The following is a 20,879-nucleotide window of genomic DNA, read 5'->3' on the forward strand; positions in this document are numbered from 1 at the left end:
CGCTTTTCTTTTATTGTTATTAAGAGGGCTGTGATATTTTTTCTCTCTATGGAAACGCTTTTCCCCTCCCTTGTGTATATATAAAAATGAGCGATCACGGGGTTTGAGTCGTAACTCCAGACGTGGAGCCTTCATTTGGGCATGATTTCATTAAAATGAAATCAGAGGGAGCAGGCAACGTCACGGGGCTGCGGTGCCTCTCCCCATTCAGAAGAAAAAAAGGAGGGGGGAAAAAAGACGTCTGAACCCAGCAGCCTGGTGAGAGTCACCCAAAAACGGGGCCGTTGCCAACGCCGGGACTTTGCAGGATCACGCAGACATGCTTTTCCCCTGCTCCTCCAGGTAGCCAGGCACTTGGTGCAAGGATATTTTAAATGCAAAGGTTTTTATGCTTCCAAAGGATGCCTGTTGGGGTTTTCAGCATTGATTAACAGTGTTATCCCAATTAATGTGTTTCCATTTGAAGAGTGGGGCTGGTGCAGCACCTTGGCAGGGTTTTGCCCCAGGACAGTGCTTGTAACCCCCATCGTCAGCAGGTAGAGACGTGCCCTGCTCACACTGCTCTGCCCTCTGCCTGGTTTCCCATCTCCAGGGGTTTTTCTCCTCCCATGCAGTCAGGGAAACCCCTGGAAGATTGAAATTTTGGGGAACTTCTTCCAGGCTGTGGTGGCATGGTCCCAGCTGCAGCATTTGAAGAGGGGTTAAGGATAATGTGTGTCTTGGGAAAAAAAAGCCCCTCAAAGTCCCCAAAGCCACTGAAGTCCAGCAGAATTAACTCAGATTGCCCCAAGGCAGCAGCCAGGCAGGAAAACCACCAGTCTGGGGTCCCAGGACCACTCTGGTCCTGGTGTGGTCAGAGAGAGGTCTCCTGTGATGTCCCATGGCACTGGTTTGTGCTTGCAAAACAAAGTGCTTTGTGCTAAAAAGAGGATGGGGATGGAGATCTCCCTGCTGGAAACAGAAGTTGCTCCATGTGATGCTGGGCTGAGACACCCAAAGGAGTCAGGTCTTTGGTGGAGGGCCTCTCCAATGGCCACCACAGATTTATGACTGGGCTGGGGGCTCCTGGTGGCCCCAGGACCCTGCTCAGCCCTGCTTGCTTATCAGAGCTCCTCTCTGAAACCTGCTTTGAAATGCCATCACCACCTTCTTCTAGCAAAGGGCTGGTGGGGTGCAGTTATCCCTGGGAAGGGACAAACCTTACCGAAAGTAGGCAACATCCCCTTAGCCCCTCCAAAAGGTAACGGCAGCCAGTAGTGACCCCGGATGGACTCCAAGTTAGGATGGGAGCATTCTCGCTCCTGGACCACACCAGCAATGGTCACAGCAGCTCCTTTGGAGAAAAGGAGCCATGACTGTGGATATTCTTGGATGAGCATCTTTGAGCTTATTGCCCAGCTCCTGAAGGTGCTGGCCATTGTCTGAGAGGCAGCGACCAGTAACAGTGAGAGCTCCCCTTTGGATTCAAACCTGGATAGAGGGTTCTCCCCTTAATCACCTCCAGCTGGTGGCTGAGGCACACCAGGATCCACTGCTCCAACAATTCACTCCTCTCTCATTTTCATTTGAAGCTTTCATCCCCTGGACTGACATTTTCCTTTCCTCTCCTTCACTGAGACCTGGAACATGGTTTAGTTATCTGAATCTTTGGAGCCTTTGGTCGTAGTTTTGGGCAAGCAAACCCGCTTGCAGACTTCAAAGAGCTGGGTAGGAATCTCCATTAGAGGGACTTCTTCCCAGCAAGAGTGAGGGAGATCACCATCTGGCCCACAGTCCTCGCTCCTCTCCCTCTGGCAAGTGCTTGTGGGCTCATTTGTTGCAGAGGGCTTTCTGTAAGGGCTGCATGGTCCCTGGAGCTGATGAAACCCTTGAGCTCATGCTCTGCAGTGAGGAAGCAGTGACAGATGAGAGCTATTTCCAACCCGTCCCCCGTGGTGAAAGTCCATTAAAAATGATTTCCCCTTTTACTTGTTGTGGATGCATGAGTGCTGATTCTCAGCAACCTTCTGCTTCCCCCCACTTGCCTTGTGTCCTGCCTTTCCTTGACCTCCACGGGGTAAGAAGGGCTTGAGTCAGCACTGTTACCTGGTAACTTAGTTAGTGTTGTTGGATCAGGTGACACCACAAGTCAGGGCCTGAAACTTGGCAGGAGGTATCTAACTAGCTTTTTAAAATATATGCAATTCCTTGGGTGGTGCTAAGCTCCACCCAGGTTTGACTCAACCCAGGTTTGACTATCCATGGAAGAAGGCTTTGTGCCTGGGGTGGACAATGAGGGCTTTGACAGCTTTTCTCTCCCATCGTGCCTCCTTGGAGAGATGTGTTTTGCATTCTCTTGCTCCCTGAGGGCTGCAGAAATTGACTGTGGTCCTTGTGGAAAGCTCAGGAGACCCTTGGACCCTGTTTGGCTCAGGCACTGATAGCCCTGCATGCTTCAGAGCAGGTTAGGGACTCACGTCCCCTGATTTTGTTGGTCTGGGGATGGAAGAAGGGGGCTGAGCATGTCAATACATGTGGGATGGGACCTCTGGGTGCCGACCTGGCCAACGGGTGCTTCATGAAAGGTGTGTGGGCACCGAGAAAGTGGATGCCCCTCTGCCTACCAGAGGGGAATGTCTCCATCCTGTGCCCTGTCATCACATCCCACTGGGGTGGAGGAGCACTTTAAAAGGGTCAGGGGAACCACTCAAAATGCCTCTGGTAGCATTTTGGACTCAGTTGTCACCTGCTCAGAGGAGATCAGCCTATATATCCTATCCATATAAAAGATGTGGAAAGGTTATTGCTTCTGGCATGGGGCATGGGTCTGACAGCCCCCAGCCCCAAAGGTAGGGCAAAACTGGTACCCCAGAAATCAAGGCCTGGTGCACCCCTCTGACACAAGCGCCTGGTGTCCCTGATCACCTCCAGGAGTGTCACGTCTTCAGGACAAAACTAAAGCCCTGCTATTGCCAAAATCACTGGGAACCTGTGATTCAGGGACCTGAGGAAGGGAAGGTAGGTTAGGCAAAGGCATGAAGTCAAAGTAGATTAATTAAGCCATCCTTTAGCCCACTCTCTCCCAGTGGTCATGAGGTCTCTAGCTTATTTCAGTGCATCTCCACAGTGAATTAAACTATATGAAGACCTGTGGTGGGTTGACCTTGGCTGGATGCCAGGTGCCCACCAAGCCACTCTATCACTCCCCTCCTCAGCAGGGCAGGGGATGGAGAAAATAAGATGGAAAAAAAACCTTGTGGGTCAAGATAAAGGCAGTTTAATAAAGCAAAAGCAAAGGCCGCGCACAGAAGGAAAGGAAAACAAAAGATTTATTCTCTACTTCCCATCAGCAGGTGATGTCCAGCCACTTCCAGGGTTGTAGGCCTTCAGTATGTGTAGCGGTTGCTTCGGAAGACAAATCTCGTAATAACGAATGCCCCCCTCCTCCTCCTTTCTCTTAGCTTTTATTGCTGAGCAGACGTCAGATGGTATGGAATATTCCTTTGGTCAGTTTGGGTCAGCTGTTCCTTGCTATGTCCCCTCCCAAGATCTTGCCCACCCCCAGCCTGCTGGTGAGGGGGGAATGTTGGAGAGCCAGCCTTGATGCTGCTCAGCAGTAGCCAAAACACCGATGTGTTATCAACACCTTTCGAGCTACCACTACAGAGCACAGCACCATGAGGGCTGCTATGGGGAAAATTAACTCCATCTCAGCCAGACCCAGTACAAGGCCATAGGTTGGGAGGGCGTAAGGTCTGTTATCTGCATCCACACAAGTGTTGGCTGTTCCACTTTTGCAACCATCCCATCCCTTGTGGTGGGGTGGTGGTCCTCTCTCACTGAAGCTTTCCTGAGTTTGGTAGGAGAGCATGTGTGATGGAGGGAGAAGGTGTGTGCATGTAGTTTTTATCCATTGCAACTGCTTCAGGCTGTCCACACGGGTTGTGCATGCTCTGAATGGTTGGAAATGGGGTGTTCAGCCCTTCCTGGCTAGTGGCTGCAATGAGATGAGTTGGAGATGTTGGGAAAGGGCTGACCTACATGCCAGGAGGTCCTGTGGGACCCTGAGGGGGTGTTTGTTAGTGCCAAGTCCCACCTGGGCTTTTGGGTGTCAGCAGCTACAGCTGCAGCCTTGCACGGGAGGTGACAAATGCAGTTACCCACCTCCACCATGGGTCTGTCTTCGCACAGTTGGGGTTGACCCTCACCCCATTTGACTGAATTGGTTGGCAGTGGATCCCAAAGGTCTCAGGGGAGCAGGGCACAAGAGCAGACTGAAAGGCAGGGAGGGACGCAATGCCTAACAAACTGCTTTCCTGGGCAGCCAGGCTTGAGACAAATCATCCCCATGGCTGCAAAGGCAAAAAGCAATCGAAACAACCCTAAAGACACACTGCATGTGAAGGAATGGCATATGCACATGGGTCCCCCTCAGAAGTCAATCCTGCTGCCTGAATGACCCATGTAAATGTGAATCTATTTATTTTTTTTTTCCTGCAGACAACAAAAACTACCTGAGAGAGAAGCTGGAGCGTGGAGGTGAACGTCTTTCCCATCATCTAGCAGGTCACTGCTGGAGCCAGGCGGTGAAACCCATCTCGGTCTCCTGAACAGATACTAGGGTGTATTTGTATCTTTTATTTACCCATAAAACGCTTTGCTGTTGGGAATCATAGAATCGTTTAGGTTGGAAAAGACCTTTAAGATCATCAAGTCCAGCCATTGGTACAGGACAACGTCCTTACAGGAGGAAAATGCGCACGCCAGACATGGAGTCTTCGTGGTGATTTTATTAGGGGAAAACAGGAAAGAGAAGACAGCGCGTAAGAGAGAAAGATGAAAGAAGTCAAACTGCCTGGTTCATCCCTATCAGTCTGCTTTAAAAGCAAACCAGACTGTTTTAGCTGTCACTGGCTATGGTGGCTGTCAGATTCCTGCTTCAGCCTTTGCTTTTGCAGGGGATCGGAGAGGAGATTTTCCTGCAAAACTGAAAATCTCACAGCATGAAAATAACCCCAGCTGACCCTGGGGAAGGAGGGAGCTGTGCTACGGACAGCCTGGGGGAGCCACGGGAGCTGGCTGGCGGCAGAGGGGACTCAAACTCCTAAAAAGTTTCTCCGAAAATTACCAAACTTATGAAAAATGCAGGCTTTGTCATGAGCGTCCTCGTGCGTCTCCCTTGTGCGTCTGTCTCTCCAGGAGCAGGACACCTTCCCACCTCTCTGCAGCCTGCCCTCGCTCTCGCCGAGCTCAATTTCCTTCTGTGAATCATCGTTTAAAGCCCAAATGTGGGCAGCTGAAGAGGATCTTATTAAAGTTTCATCACTACAACCATTCCGCTACTGGGAAAAATAAGACACAGCGACTCGTGGTCGTTATCACACCAGAAGCCTTGAAAGCAAAAAGCATGCCCCAAATACCAGCACAGAAGTTTTGCCTGGCCCGGGGAGGCAAAGGCAATGCGATGTGAGGTCCTGTGTACTGCTTCCAGCACCAGAATTGCATAGAGGAGTCGGACATGGATGCTCTGTAGGTCCATAGAGGGGCAGAAGGGAGTTTTCTGGTTTGCTTTGTCCCTTCTTTAATAATCTGTAAGACTCCATTTGCATTTTCAAGGCTGTGGAGGGAGGACTTCGCTGTGATACGAGATTGCCCATCTCCCATCTCTCCATAACCCTACAGTGAACTGCCCTTCCTCTCCCCTGAGGCTGACTTTTGGTGGGTTTCTTTGCCCCATAACCCCATTTTGGGGGTGATTTTCATTCCTTCCAACAGCTCGGTCACAGCAAGTCCCTGCATGTCTCTCCAAGGTGGCCGTATAGTGGGCGCTGAGGGCTTGGAAAGCTTTGAGCCAGGACCTCAGTAGAGGGAGGAGAGGAGCTGGGAACATGGAGTTTGTTAGTTTTGCAGGGGTTGAATTACTGTTTTGCCTTTCTTGCCCTTTTTTCACCTTCTTGGGTCCTGAGTCTCTTGCTGCTGCTGCAGGGTCACAGGGGATTTACAGCCCCGGTCGTACGCAAAGCACTTGGCTGCCTGTAACGAGCATTTACCCACCCCACCTTCAGTGTTTCTTGTTCCTGGCAATTAATTAGCTCTGCTTTGAGCTTTTGATGCAAATGTAATATAAGAAAGCCTCTTCGGGATAAAATGGGCTGGGGTTATTTTGCAGATTGCTATATATGCTTCTCCAAGAATTGCTTGGGCCAAACCCAAAGACCAACTTCACCACTGGCAGTCTTCAGGCATGAAATAAAGCTTGGTTCTTGATGCTTTCCCTCCAAAGGAAGAAAAGAAAAAAGCAGTGGAGAAGAAAAAAATAACCTTAAATCCTCTAAATTGTCTTCCCCAAGTGTTTGCTGCCATGCTTTTATCTGCTATCTCTCTGTTGCACCTCCTACCCCTTCTCCAAGGAGGTGTTTGCCCCTACCTGTACACATGGTATGTGCCTGCAGCTACGTGGGCATCACATCTCCAGTTGGAAGGAAACATCTAAAATCAAGAAAAAATGTAAAGGGAGGCAGCAGGAGCCTGGATCCACACGCAGGAGCGGCGCTGGCCTCGGGATGTTTATCCTGACAGTGGGTCTACTTATAAAACCTATTTAGACCCCATGGTGTGAAGTATAAAAAGAGCTGCTTCTCCTTTTTCCTGCCTCCATAAGCAGGGATCGCTCCCACTGGTGAGGCTGCAGCAGCTTGGCAAGGCACATGGGAGAGACACTGCTCAAGAAATGCTATGGTCTCTTCTCTACAGATGGGTTGTATTGCCCATCCAGCATTTCTTTGCCACTGGGATCATGGCTGTGGGTTGGCCCCTTGGCTTCATGACCCATGGGGAGGTGCTTGGGGTGGTTTCAGGGGCAGAGTGGTATACATCTAGGGGATACAGAGCCCACTAGTGGGGCTCAGGGTGCTGGCTTAAGGGATGGCCAAGGCAGGGGATGGGTGAGGAGCCATCCAGAGGAAACCTGAGGGATGAAATGAGATTTACCGGTGTGGTTTGGGGTGCAAAATGGGGCAGGACGGACAGCCTGAGGCAGCTCCCACAGGAGCACCAGCTCCTGGATGGAGACAGTTTCTCCTTGGTTTTCCTCCTAACCCACATGGCAATGATGGCAGGGGCAAATCCATCCCCATTTTTGCTTTTGCTTGTCCCAGCTCAGACAGGCAGAGCTGCCTTCCTGGCACAGAAGGTTTTTCAGGCTTTTTCAACATTTTCCCTCCTTCTCAACGGTGTTGTGGCTGTTGGGTTGCAATTCCACCCTTGCAGTGGGCAGGGGATAGTGTTCACCAGTGGCCTCCCAGCAATGCTGGCAGGAGGCTGTATATACCAATATAGTGATGTATCGATTACAATTGCTCCGAGAAGTGATGAGTATCACCCAAAAGGGCTGTGGACGACATGCAAACCTCCACTGCCTCCCACAGAGTCCAAGCATGGAGGATGTGGTGGAGGGTTTTGCAAGATGGACTTGCCAGTGCTCAGGTCCAGCCCTGCATTAACTCACAGCCGTTTGCTTCCGCACCATCTCCAGAGCCTAAATTAGTCCTGCTCTAAAAATACTGCGCAATTAATTAACCTAGCTAAGCACAATTCAGACTGGTGACATGGCGATGAACTTTTTTGTTGCTTTTGATTCCAGCAGGAGTGAAGACAGGAGCTTTTGTCAGCTCCCTCCCAAACAGCCTGTCCGCTCCAATCTGTTGGGCGCAGCCAGAGGATGCTGGATGATGCTCGGGGTCCAGCTGTCAGTGCTGGCGGCCATTTCAGGGACTGTATCATTATCAAATTACTAAATTACACTGGCCCAGCCTCTTCATCTCTCACGATCCATTTTCTTTTGTCAGGGTTGCTAAGGAACTGCCTGCGGACATTGGATGCTGCGATGAGGTGAGTTTCTCCTCTCTGCATCTCCTTGCAAGACTTTGCTGGCTGGATGCACAAGAAGCCCCCTCCTGCAAAGGGGCTGAGCATGCTCAAGCTATAGGTGCATGTATATCCATAGATACAGACCCATGGGCTCAGCTCCGGGGCCACGTGATCCCTACAAAATGAGTGATGGGGTCACCCGTGCTCCAAAATTGCCCTCCACTTTGCAAACTCCACGAGGGTTTGTGAAGCTGGTTTTATGTGCATTAAAGCCCCAGCTTTTCACATGCTGGGGGATGACCATTTGTAGCGATGCTCTTTGCTTTCTAAGGCCATTCTCCAATGTATGTTCAGGAATCTTCTGGCTTCGCCCTGTTTGGAGCAGCCCTGGCTCCCTGCACCTGGAAAGCCGTCAGCTTGCCAGCAAATCGTTCAGCCCTAAAAGTCTCCCCCACCCTGCAATCAAATAATTTCAAGAAACTCAATTAGAGTGACATGCTATTTCCAAGGAAACACCGAGGATGCATTCCGGTAATATTTGGCCCTGCCAAAGCGGTTCAGATGGCAAATCAATAGTAAACATTTAAGGCTAGATGTATTAAAAAAAATCAAGTTATCAATTTCCCATTATGCCTAAGCTCCCAGAGCACTGATGGGAAATTCAAGCTGTGTTTAATACACCCAGCAGAGGACTGAACAGCTTGATCTTATACACTTGCCCACATTATTGGTTTTCACTTCTCAAGTCTTCCAGCCGGTTTGCATATCTGAATTAAGTTGCCTGGCTCCCTGGTGAGCTGCTGCTTTGGCCTGTGCCATGAGCATGGTTTATGGTGAAGGGTCTTGAGCCAAATAACCCCCTCAAGAGACTCTGCCCCTCTCCTTTGGCTACACCTTGACCATGAAACCAGGTGGCCAAGTTTGTTTCCCAGACTTGGCTTTGGGATATGTGCACTCCTTGTCAAGCTTGGAGCCAAAAGCTGCCAAGAAATTTTGCATGTGAGGAGGTGAAGCCCTATTTTAAGTGATGGCACTGGAATTGCAAGGAAAAATGAAGGTCTTGCCCCATTTATTTGTCATCTGGGAATAATAAGGCAGAAAGAGAAATTCCTCATGCTCTCCGGGAGGTCCCAGGTCCCCCAGGTCCATTTGCTTACCTACTGCTGCCTCCAGACCCTCACTGCACTGCTGATTCACAGCTATAAAAATGACCTTCATGCAATTACTATTGCTTATCATCTCTTCAGGCTTCATGTCAACTTAACATGCCTGCCAAAGGATTCACCAGCCCACAGCAATGCACCCTCCTCCTCTCTAATGCCCTGGTACAGTTGTTAGTTGGAGGGCGATAGTGAAATGCAGGGCTGGGGTCCCTAGGAGAGTAACCACGGGATGGAGGAAGGCTTTCCCCTCTTGGTTTGGGTAAATAAGTGCCACTTTGAGTTATTCATGAGCTGCCTGGTGGTAGTGGTCCCCAGGAGGGATGCTGTTGCACCCTGAATTGGAGAAAGGCTGCTGGGAGCATCTCCGTTGTCTTGGTGGAAACCCAACATAGCAGCACACAAGAAAGGCAGAGACAGGACATGGGGGCAGATGCCCAAGAGATGTCCTGGGAGGGTCTGGGGAGCTAAAGGAGGCAGGAGGAGCATGCACTCTGCAGGGTACTGTGATGCCAGCCCAGCTACGGGACAGGGACAGGCCACCCAGTGACCCTAAGCCATGTGCTAGGGTGGAGATATGCCCCATGCATCACCGTATCACCAGAGATGGTGCAGCCACACGTGGGCTGGCTTGGTAGGATGAGGCAGGGATGCGCAGTCTGGCATTTCCTCTGATGGCCAACCCAAAGCCTTTCTTCTCAAATCTCCCTCCTTAGGAAAACTTCCCCACCGTGCTGGGCCAAACCCTACAGCCCTGGACAGGGCTGACCAAGTGCTGGACCAAGGGTAACACTCAGTCTTGGGCAAGAGGAGACAAGGACGGGGAGGCTGGTTTGCAGGGACACCCAGAACTGGGTCAGAATAGAGCTGGTCCAAAGTTACCGCAACCCCATAAATAAATGTATTTTTTTTGCCATTGCTAGTAAAAGACCACAGGCTTTGCACTGACCTGACACCCTGGGTCAAGTGGTGGTGGCAATTCAAGTATGACAATGCCGTATTTCTGCTAGAGGCCACTGGTGCCTTTACTGAAGTGATGCTGGCAGGGTGAGCACCACACCAGAGAAAAGGGAGATGTTAGGAGGGTTTTTTCTTGTAATAATAAATATTATTCATCAGCTTTTTCTGTATTAATTAAATAGTGAGAACGGTTCACAGTGGGTCGCCTTTTGCCCATACAAATATTTTTGCTCCAGTCCAGCTGTGAGCTGGTTTGCATCAGGAAGGATCATTTGATGAACGGGGGTTTGCAAGAAGAGATGTCCAAAATCAGATCAACATGAGCGAACCTTTCTGGAGGTGCATCCTGAGCCCTTCATATGTCTGAGTTCCTTTCCCACACCGCTCTTTTAAGGCTCTGAAATGTTGTTTGCTCTGCACAGTTGTGGGAGCTCAATGACTTGTGCCCCTTGGCAAGGTCCCACCTAAATAAAGGTTTTCATACCAGGCTGTCAAATGAACCTGTGGGTCGTGCGCTCCGTTAGGTCTCTGTTTTCTTGTGCACAGTGATTATTTTTGTCAATGTAATTTAGGAATGAAGGTTTTTCCTGCTGGTTGCAAACATGTTGCTCCCCTGGATGGTCTCAGCTCTTCCTGGGCCAATGCAGGACCAGTCCTGCTCCGTGTCTCCTGAACTGCTGAGGGCCAGAGGCTGCAACACCTGCACAGCCGGGCACCCTGCGAGCTCCCCAGCCCGGCCACAGCTCTGCAGACATAGGCGTCCTGCAGCCTCCCTTACAAAGCGTCCCCCATCGCTGTGATGCCAGAGAAACATGAAAATGTGGGGTGTTTCTCAAAATAATACCTGTTTCTCAATGCTGTGGCCTCACCTGGAAATGCAGCAATACTTTCTTTTTGGTCACGCTATACCCGCTGTTTTGCTTAGATGGGAACATTTTGTTTCTTTTCCAAGGGGATATTTTTCTTGCCATGAAAAAATACCTGAATGTTTTTCTTGCCAAAGTACATTTCGATACAGAACAGTATTTCAAGACAAGAGGCTGGAAATGTCAGTCTGAAAATGGCACTTGTCTCATTGCCAACATTTACCAAATTCTTTTTTTTTTTTTGAGTAAAAAAGACCTTAGCTGTGGGAGGAATAAAAATCCAGAAAACCTCTGCTGGTTCCTCCTTGAGGCTTGGGATATTGTGGGTAAGGGCAATCTTTCTTCTGCCTATGCTACCAGTAGCAATGAGGCAACTTCTCTGGGCCAGGGAAATCTAAGCTCAACCTTACCAAACTGTGTAGCCAAACTTTTACTAACCCCCACTGATTTCCTAACTATCTCCCCCCCATTCCACTCCAGCATGAATCCTCATTTAGCCATTATGTTCCCACCAAAGGCATTTGGATGAGGAAAGGCAATTCCCAGTGCAGTCCTTGAAGACACAATGCAATGTACAATCTTTAATGAAAATATTTTTTGTTGATATGGGGCAGAAAAGCCACCATTTATAGAAGTTTTGGGCATGTGTATTGGGAACCTGTTATGCAGAGGAATGGAGGCTTGAACCGATGGATGCTCACATTGCCAAGGCACTGCAGAGCTCCTCAGGCGAAGGACTGGGAGCCCAAAATGCCAGCACCAAAATGTTGGGGAGAGCCCTGCCAAGCTAGTAGTGTGAGCAGTGATGATGTGGTCAACCAACCCATGCCACACCTGAGAGGTGTCATTTTTAGGCACCGTGTTTCCTACCTGGTTGCAACACGACAGCAATTTCCTTGCTCCTGGGGAAGGCAGAGCCTTTTGCTTCTGCTGTTTCTTCGGCAAACTGCAAATATTTAAAAAGCTGGGAGAGGCTTCTGTGCCATTGGAGCTGCTGTGACCCTTCCCAAGGGCTGGCATGCTGTCCCATGATGTGCACTCGGAGGAGATGCTATTGGATAGGACCCCTCTCAGCTGGGTCCGTGTGGCCATCAAAACCCAGAGATTTACTCTCCCACTTGTTGGATTTTCACAACTCTCTGGGCAAAGGCTTCAAATGCCTTGAAGACTTGGGAGTGGCATTTTGCAGGGAGAAGCCATGTCTGGTTTTGAACCCTGTTTTTTTTCTTATCATACAGTTTGGGATGGCTCCTCTTCACCTGCCCAGGGAATGGTCAAGTGAAGGAGAAGGTGGGACTTCCTAAAGGCCATGGGGAGTTTAGGGACGAGCTGAAATGTTATCTGCTATAGGACAGGGCTCAACCTGCCTACCTGGTCCGACATGGGGCAATGGAAATTCCCAGCTTTCTCTTTGCCCTTCTCAAAGGGTTACTGCTTCCAGGTGAATTATGAACTAGAATTATACACAGCAGCATTAACACACTTTTATTTTACAAAAATAAACTCAGAGTTATGCGTCACCTGGTTTTGCACAGTAGTCCTACAGGGCGAGTGGTGCAGTCGTGAGCTGCTGGACGTCTCTGCTTTACTGAGCAATCAGATGTTTCCCTCTCCTCATACCGCTTTATTTCCTGCTCATAATTACAGTCTTCAAACATCTTTTTTCATGCATCCTTTGCCTCTTCACATTAAATGGTTTGTCTTGCTTGTCCAGTCTCTGAAACGTCCGGGAGACACTTCTCACAGCTCCATTTCTTTTTTATTTAAACATGGCAATTGCAGCCGATCACCTTCCTCTGACTGGTTTTTGAAAGCGAGGAAAGAGAAAACAAAGGGGACATCGGAGGTTGGCTACAGCTTGGGCTTCTTCTTGGACCTCCCTTGCTCACAGTGGCTTGGGAGGTCCCTGACACAACGGGATTGTCTATGCTAGGTCATGTCACAACACATCAGACATCCATAAAGCAAATGTCCCGATCCTGGCCAGCTCCAGGCACCATTTAGGATCAGTCAGGAGAAATGGGCATGTAGAGGACACATGGACCTGGCTTGGTTTTGGATGACTCCCACTCCCCAGTGGTTGCTTCTCCCCACAAAGGGAGTGCAGACACAGTGCTGGAGGTATCTACAGCTGCTTTGTGAAGCCTACACCATCTCTTAATGCTTATGCCCTGGGGTAAAGCATTGGCTGGGAAGAGGTTCACTTATTACCTGGTGCTGCTGGGACTGGATTTAAAGCACTGAGAGCGGCTTGCTGTCATGCAGTACATTGCAAAGAAGCAGGCCACCAAACGTGGACACTGACCAGGCTCAATGGGCCAATCGGTCTACCTTGATTGCCCTTATGGTCAATGAACAAGGATGGGCTCCCCAAGGAGTGATGCTAACCCTTGTGGTGGTGGTGGGACAGAAGAGGGCATCCAGTTTAGGCTGGCTGCACTGGGGCAGCAAATCTCTCCTTCCTGGTCAGTCAATACATGCTCCTTCTTCCCAAAGAGCATTTCAGCTCTCCAGGATGTCATTGCCTGTCCCAAACTGCACTTAGAGCAATGAATATTTGCACTGCCTTCTTCCTTGCACAGTAGGAAGCCTGGGCTGTGCAAAGTCCATTGCATATCAGAAAGATTCAAGTGGGTGATAACAGCCTGTGCAATGGTCTTGATTTTATGCATAATAGGTGTCTGAATAAAAAACAACCAGCAAAATATAGACCACCTGAAAACTCTGAAATGAACCTGAAATTACAGATCTCAGCCTTTAATTTCTTTTTCTTTTTCAACATGCCTTCAAAACCAGAGAAGATGAAGCTCACCAGAGTTTTTTCTAATGTGTTGTGGAGAACTAATGCATTTCTCCTGATGCCCAGAGGGGTTGTCTCCACGCAGAGGAAAGGCTGAGAGAGGAGCATCTTTCTAGGAAGGCTGGTTTCAGCTGTGGCTCGTGGGCTGCTTGGCAGCAGCAGTGTTTGCATTACTGTCAGGGCACAGCAGGAGCCCATTTCCCCTGCGGTGAGCTACCGCATGCCTGGATATGAGGAAGAGCCATGCAGACTGACCCCATGAACCATGACCTAGGGATCTGGCAATGGGAGCCCAGCTGGGCTTCCAGGAGTGAGTTTTTCCCATTGAACCCCTGGATGAGGTGTGACCCCAACTCAGGGGCATTTGGGACTGCTCACGAGCTGGTCTAGATTAGGGCAGCTCCACAAGCTTCAGGCTCAGCCTGGAGTCCTTGGTGGCTGGAGATGCCAGAGAGGTGGTTGGATGGAGCAGTCCAGGATTCAGAAGGCACCAGTCCCCAAATTCCTACAAACCTCAGCCCTCAGAAGGCACAAGGTGACTGAGCTCGAGGCATGCAAACTATCAGGACCCAGTGCCGGTGCCGAGGTGGACCCTCCTCATCACCCACAGGTCCACCCACAACCCATCAGTGGATGTGGTCCAAGGGAGGAGATGTCCAGAAGCTCCTAGGAGGGGCCAGGGGAGGCCAAAGTGGGAGTGGGAGGGGAATGAGACCTTGCAAGCTAGAGGCACTCCTCCAAGTCCTCTCTTGGTCCTGGTGGGGCACCATAAGGGAATGGAGGTGGGCAGACCATGGATGGGTTTTCCTGCTTTGACCTCACTCCTGGTTGGAGGAAGAGGATGGTTGGAGGGCTCAGGGGCTGCCTTACCTGCTGAGGTTTTGCACCGCCGCTCACATTTCCACTTGGTTTCAAAGCGGTTGCTGTTGCCTTGGCATCCTCCAAAGACGAAGGGCCGGCAGGCATTTGCCTCTGCATGGTAATACCAGAGCAGGGCGTAGTGCTGGCAGGAGCCCTCGTCCATCGGCTGCAGGCAGGGGGCTGCAGGAAAACACACCCCCACCACTTGTGTGTTGGATCCGGGTGAGAAAAGGCCACACTCTGCCACCCCCATCCTGCCCTGGGCAAATGCGTGGGGCTGGTCCAAGAACTTCCACTGCCCCACAGCCAGCGCCTTAGCCCAAAGTGATGGGGTTGGCAGAGCAAAGGGGGCAGCAAGGACCAAGGGTGGGCATCTGGCAGCGGATTTCCATAGTGGGACAAGCACAAGGCTCCTTGCTCTTCCATGGCAGCATCCACCCCTGTGGTGCCCATCGTGGTGGTCTCTGACCTTTGCAAGGGGGCAACTAACCCCTGAGATCTGAGTGGGGGGGTCTTTGCAGGGGTGGTTGCATTCGGGGTGTTGTCTGGGGGACTCTCACTGTGCATTTTGCTGGTGGGACTGGACAACACAGGATCAAGACTGGGTGAAAACAGCCTCCAGTTTGTTCACCACCACCTCAATGCCCCGGGGCAAAAGCAGCTGTTTTAAGCCAAGCTCAAAACTGAGTTTTGAGCCTCTGGTTGCTGGCATGTGTAACTCTTTCAGCACCATGTCCCCTTGATCTCAATGCCAAAAAGCACTTCCCACCCGGGAAGTGACTTCCCTAAATGTCGCTTAATTCAGTGCATTTCACCTGGTAATTGACTGTGGGCTTCTCGGCGCTTGCGCTGAGAGGGACCTGTTATCTGCTGCGCCCGGGGAGCCGCTGGGGAAGCAAATGGAAATCACATGTAACGAGGGCACGCAAACAAATTAGCCACCATTTAAATATAGATCATTGGAGCCTTACATGGCTTTCCGCCGGCTAACAAGTTCTCTTAATAAATGTCACAGAGCAATTGGTGAGGGGAGGGAGAAACCGGTGGCAATAAAATTCTTAATGGTGTTAAACAACTCAGTCAGAAAGGTTGGGTGTTAGTCAGAGAAAATGGAAGTATTTGTAGTTGTTTGCAGGAGATAAATGTCAGGCTGGAGTTTTGTAAATCTGTGAGCTTTGAAAAGCCAGGAGCGATTGTAATCTGGCAGTAATAACCCTCCGACTACAGAATCCTGTTAACATTTAGAGCGCCTATCTGCACTCATCACTTAGCAGAGCGATTTATGAGCCCTCCTGCCTCAGACCTGGGCTTTAATGGGATTGTCGGCTGGTGACGGCTGCAGCTGTGATTCAATAACATGTGGTACGCCCCATCGATCTGCAACTGCCCAGATCCCAGATGCTGCCTTGGTATAAAGTAAGTTTAAACCCAGATGGATGATGTCTTTGATGTATGACACAGACATCAGGAGAGCACTTGGGGGTGGGCAGGAGGAAGGTGGTGATGGTTGGGAGCTGGTTCCAGGCTTAGCTGGATTTGGGGGATTGGTTCGATGCTTAGCAAAGTATACAGGGGAAAAATGGAGGTCATCATCAATGGGGTTGACTTAAAACTCTTCCCAAAGCTCAGGGAAAGGGCCACCACGGGTAATAAAGGTCAATGCATATAAACTGTAAGTCAACAGCTTGTATAGGCTACGACTTGTTTTGGGGTGTAAAGGTGTGTAACATTGGGGTGTCTTGCTCAGTATGAAAATGCAATGTGATTTTTTTTTTTAATTATTTCTAAAGTAGAAGGACTGGTTGGCCAACCCATGTGCTTATTGGCCAACTGGTGAGCTGACTGGCAAGCTTTTGTGCGGATTGGCCACTCAGCTGCTGCATGGCCAGTCTGCAGAAAGCTTTGCCCCAGAGATGCTGGGGGACCAGAGTTTGGGCAGGAGTGTTGTAGGGGCATGGGATGTTGCATTTTAGATGGCTCCCTTCTGCTGGGATGCATCTGGCCCTGCAAGTACCTATTTCTCTGAGCTGAAGCACTGCCGCTGTCCCCCTGCCTGTGTCAAAGGCAGCTCCATCAATGCTACCCAACCCTCCTCCTCCTGGTGGCAAAATATGAGCAGCCACCTCTTAATTTCTGATTTGCTGAATTGCAATAAATGAGTCTGAACTCTCCCTCATTTTGAGTCCTGCCCTGTCTTGCAGTGTGTTTGAACTTTGAGCGCCAAGTGCAGAAAGCTCTCCACAAGCAAGCCCATAATCCCCCATTCCTCCCCACCAGCCCTTTGGCATCATGTTTTCACTCTCTGTCTCCCATAAATCAAGACTCAAAGCCAAGCCCTGATGAGGAGGTCAGAGGGTGCATGGGTGGCTGTGGCATGGATTTGAAGATGTGATGGACCTGGAGGAGGGCAGCTCATACGGGTCCTTCTGGGTGAAGGTCATTTCCAGGTTGCTGCTAAAATTTAGGGCAGAGCTACCCAGAAACCTCTCAAGCCAGTCATGTCAAAGGGTGCTTGTTGCCTCCATCAGCATCCCAGGGGACGGGCAGGCCCATAGGGCCTGGAAAAGCCACCCATGAGCCATTATCCCATGAGGACAGGAGAAGGAGGGTATCTGACTGGTAGCTCTTTTGTGCCAAGGGGACCGTATTGCTCACCAGGTCTGCATGAAGCTGGGCTAAGCATTCCCTCATTGTAGTGCTCACTATAGTGGTTCTCGGTCAGAAGAAAGGGTAGATGATCTGAAATGCAGCCAGAACTGCCCCACCGTGTCCTCTCCCTGGAAAGATGGCCATTCTCAGCCAGGCATTAATGGAGTTCCCGGTATCCATGGGGCTCATCTCCTGGGCTTTTCCACCAGGACACTGTGTCCCAGTGCATCCCAAGGTGGTCCTGGAGCCTCCTGGGGAACCACGCCATCGGCTGTGCCTACAGAGTGGGCCATGAACCTCCCTCCAGCCCATGGGCAAGTAGCAGGACAGTTCACCTCTCTATGGCTGAGGAGCTTTCATCCCCCAAAATAACGGTTGCATGTTGGCTGCCTAGCACTGCTCAAGATCCTACTGGGTAGCTTGATAATACCTAAAAGCATGGCCAATCTTGGATCATGCTCTTGTCCTGTTCAGTTGCCTGGTGTAGAGGTAGGTGCAGTGTGAGGTGATGCCACAAACCCACTGGTGTTCGTGTACAGGCAGGTCTGTATTGCATTTGTCCTGACCTTGGCCCTTCTCTCTCCCCCTCCCTCTTGGGCAACACAAAGGGACAGAAATAGAGCTGCTTGTTTTCCCATTAGCTGTAATCAGTAGCTTTAGCCATTAAAGGATTCATGAGGCCCTGGACAGAAATAGTCTGTAATAGCTCAAGTGTTTGGTCTCAGAGATGTAATTTCTGGCTGGTAGGAAGCTTTACTAGAAGTTGCAAAGGACGTGGTGGGGAGAAGGGAACAAAATCAGCCTGAAAATGGCTGCTTCCTTCCAGACTTTCAAAATGCATCCTTTTGGAGGTGGCGATCATCACTGAGGCCACACATATTTGGCTTTTCCCTCACCCACCACCCTGTCGAGGGGCATCGGCTCACCTGGTCTCTGAGCCACCGACCAGCCCTTTTCAGCATGGGGCATGGCAGCATGGGAGCCCTCACTGGAAATCCCGTCACTGCCTTGTTTCTGGCCAGTCCCAGGGAAGAGGATTTAGCACTGGGTTCATGGGGTGCTCCAGAAGATACTGCTGCCACGGTTGGAAAGATGGAAAGCATGCAGCCACGCAGCTGCACTTACTTGCAGTAAGTGAAGGTGACTCCATGAAGGGCTTCACCGAAGTCACCAACGTGGTCATGCTCTGAGTTTTGTTAAGCATTTCTTCCTGGCTTTCACCATCCCTTCTGGTGTGTTCCCGATGCTGAAAATACCCTTGGAGCTGCCTGTTGATTTCAGCTGCCTCCAGACCTGTGGATTTAATCACTGGGTCAGTGAGGATGAACTCTGGTGCCACAGTTTGAAAGCCACCATGCTTCAATAAATGGCTGTAGCTCAATAAAATTACCGCCACTGCACAACACAGTATGGGAGACAAGTCACAACACAACGTTTCGTTGACCAAAGCCTACAGGCCACTGGGGTACGTGGTCAAGGTAGGAAACCTATTTCCAAATCACATATACCCTAGAGAAGGGCAAGTAATTAAGGAGAGATTGCACTCTCTACTGTTTTCTCAAGGAAGGGAGCAGGGGATATGCTAAATTTATCCAGAATAAAAGCTGGTTTTGAGGAAGTGGTTCCCAAGAAGTGTGCTGGGCTTCCTCGGGACCTCCATGACTGCATGGACATGTTCCCTGTGTCAGCTGGGATGGAGTTGTAATCAAAACTACATGGATAATTAAATGCTGCTGGATCAGCATCTCCATGAGATAGGTCCCCTGAAGTGCTGAGCACTGCCAGTCTCCTCAGGTAAGACTTGTTTACTAAAAGGCTGGGAATCCACAAAAAGAGTTAGCGAAGTTATACATGTCCAGCTGTATGTCTGGATGCGTGTGAGGCTGTGGCTCCATCATCCTTCATTCTGGGTATGTCTGATGCTCAGTGCCCTGAGGGACCAGGCTGGCAGGCGTGTTAGCAGAGCAGATATTTTAGGAGTTCTGGTTTTATGGTGAATGTACAGAGTTTGCAGGTAGAGGACAGTGGATCTAGTGGAGCCTGGTTGTGCAAAGTTAACCCAGAAACCTATTTTGAAGAAATGTGGACCAGCAGACTGAATCCATCCCAGATTAATGCTCTGTGGTGTGTCCACTGTGGTTTTGATACAGCTTTGCTTTCCTTTACTAACTTACTGTTTTATCTAAATGGTGCTCTGAGCATGAGGAATGGAGAGGACCACATGCTCCTGGCTGCAGGATCAACCAGCCAGATAACAGGCAGGGCCCTTTGGTAATACCTGAGTCATGAAGGCAAAACACTTCAGCGAGAGTTGTCCGTTGCAAGAGCATGGAGGCTACTGTGTCCAGGAGCATTCACTGCGTAGGATTCATTTGCTCTGATTTATTTACATTACAGAAGCAAACGGAGGCTGGGGCAAGGGCAGGATCCCAAGTGCGGGACCGTGGATAGATATCAGGGAGAGATGTTCTCTACCCTGATAGAAGATTTGCTTTCTAAACACAGAGCAGGAGGGGAAACAGAGCCTGGAAAGGACTATCTCATGTCTAGTGTAGTTGGGAATATCCCACACCAAGAGAGTTCCCAGCTACTCCAAGCACCTATGACTGTACTGGCTTCTTACATCCAGGGCAAGGATGCTGCTTCTTGACCCACCTCTCTGTTTAGAAAGTCCTTGCTTTGTAAAATGCTCTGCTTTCATACACTATGAAACAATGTGTTATGAAGGCTAAAAAAAATTAAATAAATAATATAACAGTTATGAAGGAAAAGTTAAAGCAAATCCATTCCTGGAGAACACGAGTTCACTGCAATTTAGAGTCAAATTGCTGCTCTGAAGTTCCTCCTTTGTCTATTCTTGTTTAAAACATTAAAAATGAGCTGAGGTAAGTGATCCTTTCCGGGTCTAATGATGACCTTGAAATGTAGTAGGAAACATTCAAGTTAGATGAGACGTCTCAGGGCAACTGAGGCATCAAAGCTGACTTAACAGATATGACACAGACTTACGAGACACCTGTGCCTAGCAAGATATGTAATCTGGCTTATATAGGGGCAACTAGACCAACACCCAGGGATGAGGTGAGATCCAGAGTTGGAAACTTTCCTCTAGGTGCCTTCATGTGAGTTGAGTGTCTTCAAAACCTACTATGGCCATCTGAGATCCAAAACCTGGTTCAGTATCTCCTGTGGAAAAACTGGACCCTAAATCACTTGCCCACATGTAGGCAAAGACGTGGAGGAACCAAGTCCTCCCTGAAGCACAGAGGTTGAGCCCCTGACTGAACGTGGGGGTCTGTCTTGGGGTTGACAGATTGGCCCTCCAGACACTGTGGACCATATGGATTAGACCTCCACAACAGGAGCTTAAATGATGAATAGACACCTGCACTGTAGGCACCTCACTGGAGCTTATCATGTTGATGGTTTGTGATGGTGGGGCAACAGGATCTGTTTTGTGGGCAGGCAGAGGTGTTCTTGTGGGTGCAGTTTTTAAAGATGGGTGTCAGGAATAGCTTTGATCCTATCTTGCAGTAGAGGGTGGAAGCAGGATACCTCTTGGTGTCCTTCTCAACCCTGTTTTCTCAGATTCCTCTCAAGAAATACCAACCCTGGAGCCAGGGTCTAAAAGCAGTTGGTGATCCAGGGTCATTTTCTGCACTGAATCACAGAAAAAAAGCACTTATTCTTAACAACACCTTTTCACTTGCAGTTTCAGGTTCTTTTGGGGCAAGG

General features: G+C 49.8%; 1 protein-coding gene across 1 annotated transcript in view; it reads right to left on the reverse strand.

Moving 5' to 3' along the window:
• Positions 1 to 12,516: 12,516 nt before the first annotated feature.
• Positions 12,517 to 20,879, reverse strand: part of LOC104010519 (uncharacterized) — a 133,944-nt gene continuing 125,581 nt past the window's right edge. The window contains exons 84-87 of the mRNA XM_087765542.1: positions 18,270 to 18,437; positions 15,311 to 15,382; positions 14,505 to 14,675; positions 12,517 to 12,634 (exon numbers count right to left, since the gene is read on the reverse strand). Of these exons, the coding sequence (XP_087621668.1) occupies positions 12,621 to 12,634; positions 14,505 to 14,675; positions 15,311 to 15,382; positions 18,270 to 18,437 (425 nt within the window). The 3' untranslated portion in view covers positions 12,517 to 12,620. The remainder of the gene's footprint in view (positions 12,635 to 14,504; positions 14,676 to 15,310; positions 15,383 to 18,269; positions 18,438 to 20,879) is intronic.

This window comes from Nipponia nippon, unplaced genomic scaffold (assembly GCF_047370975.1).
Source record: "Nipponia nippon isolate SJK-2023a ecotype South Korea unplaced genomic scaffold, ASM4737097v1 scaffold_3, whole genome shotgun sequence".
NCBI classification, from domain to species: Eukaryota; Metazoa; Chordata; class Aves; order Pelecaniformes; family Threskiornithidae; genus Nipponia; species Nipponia nippon.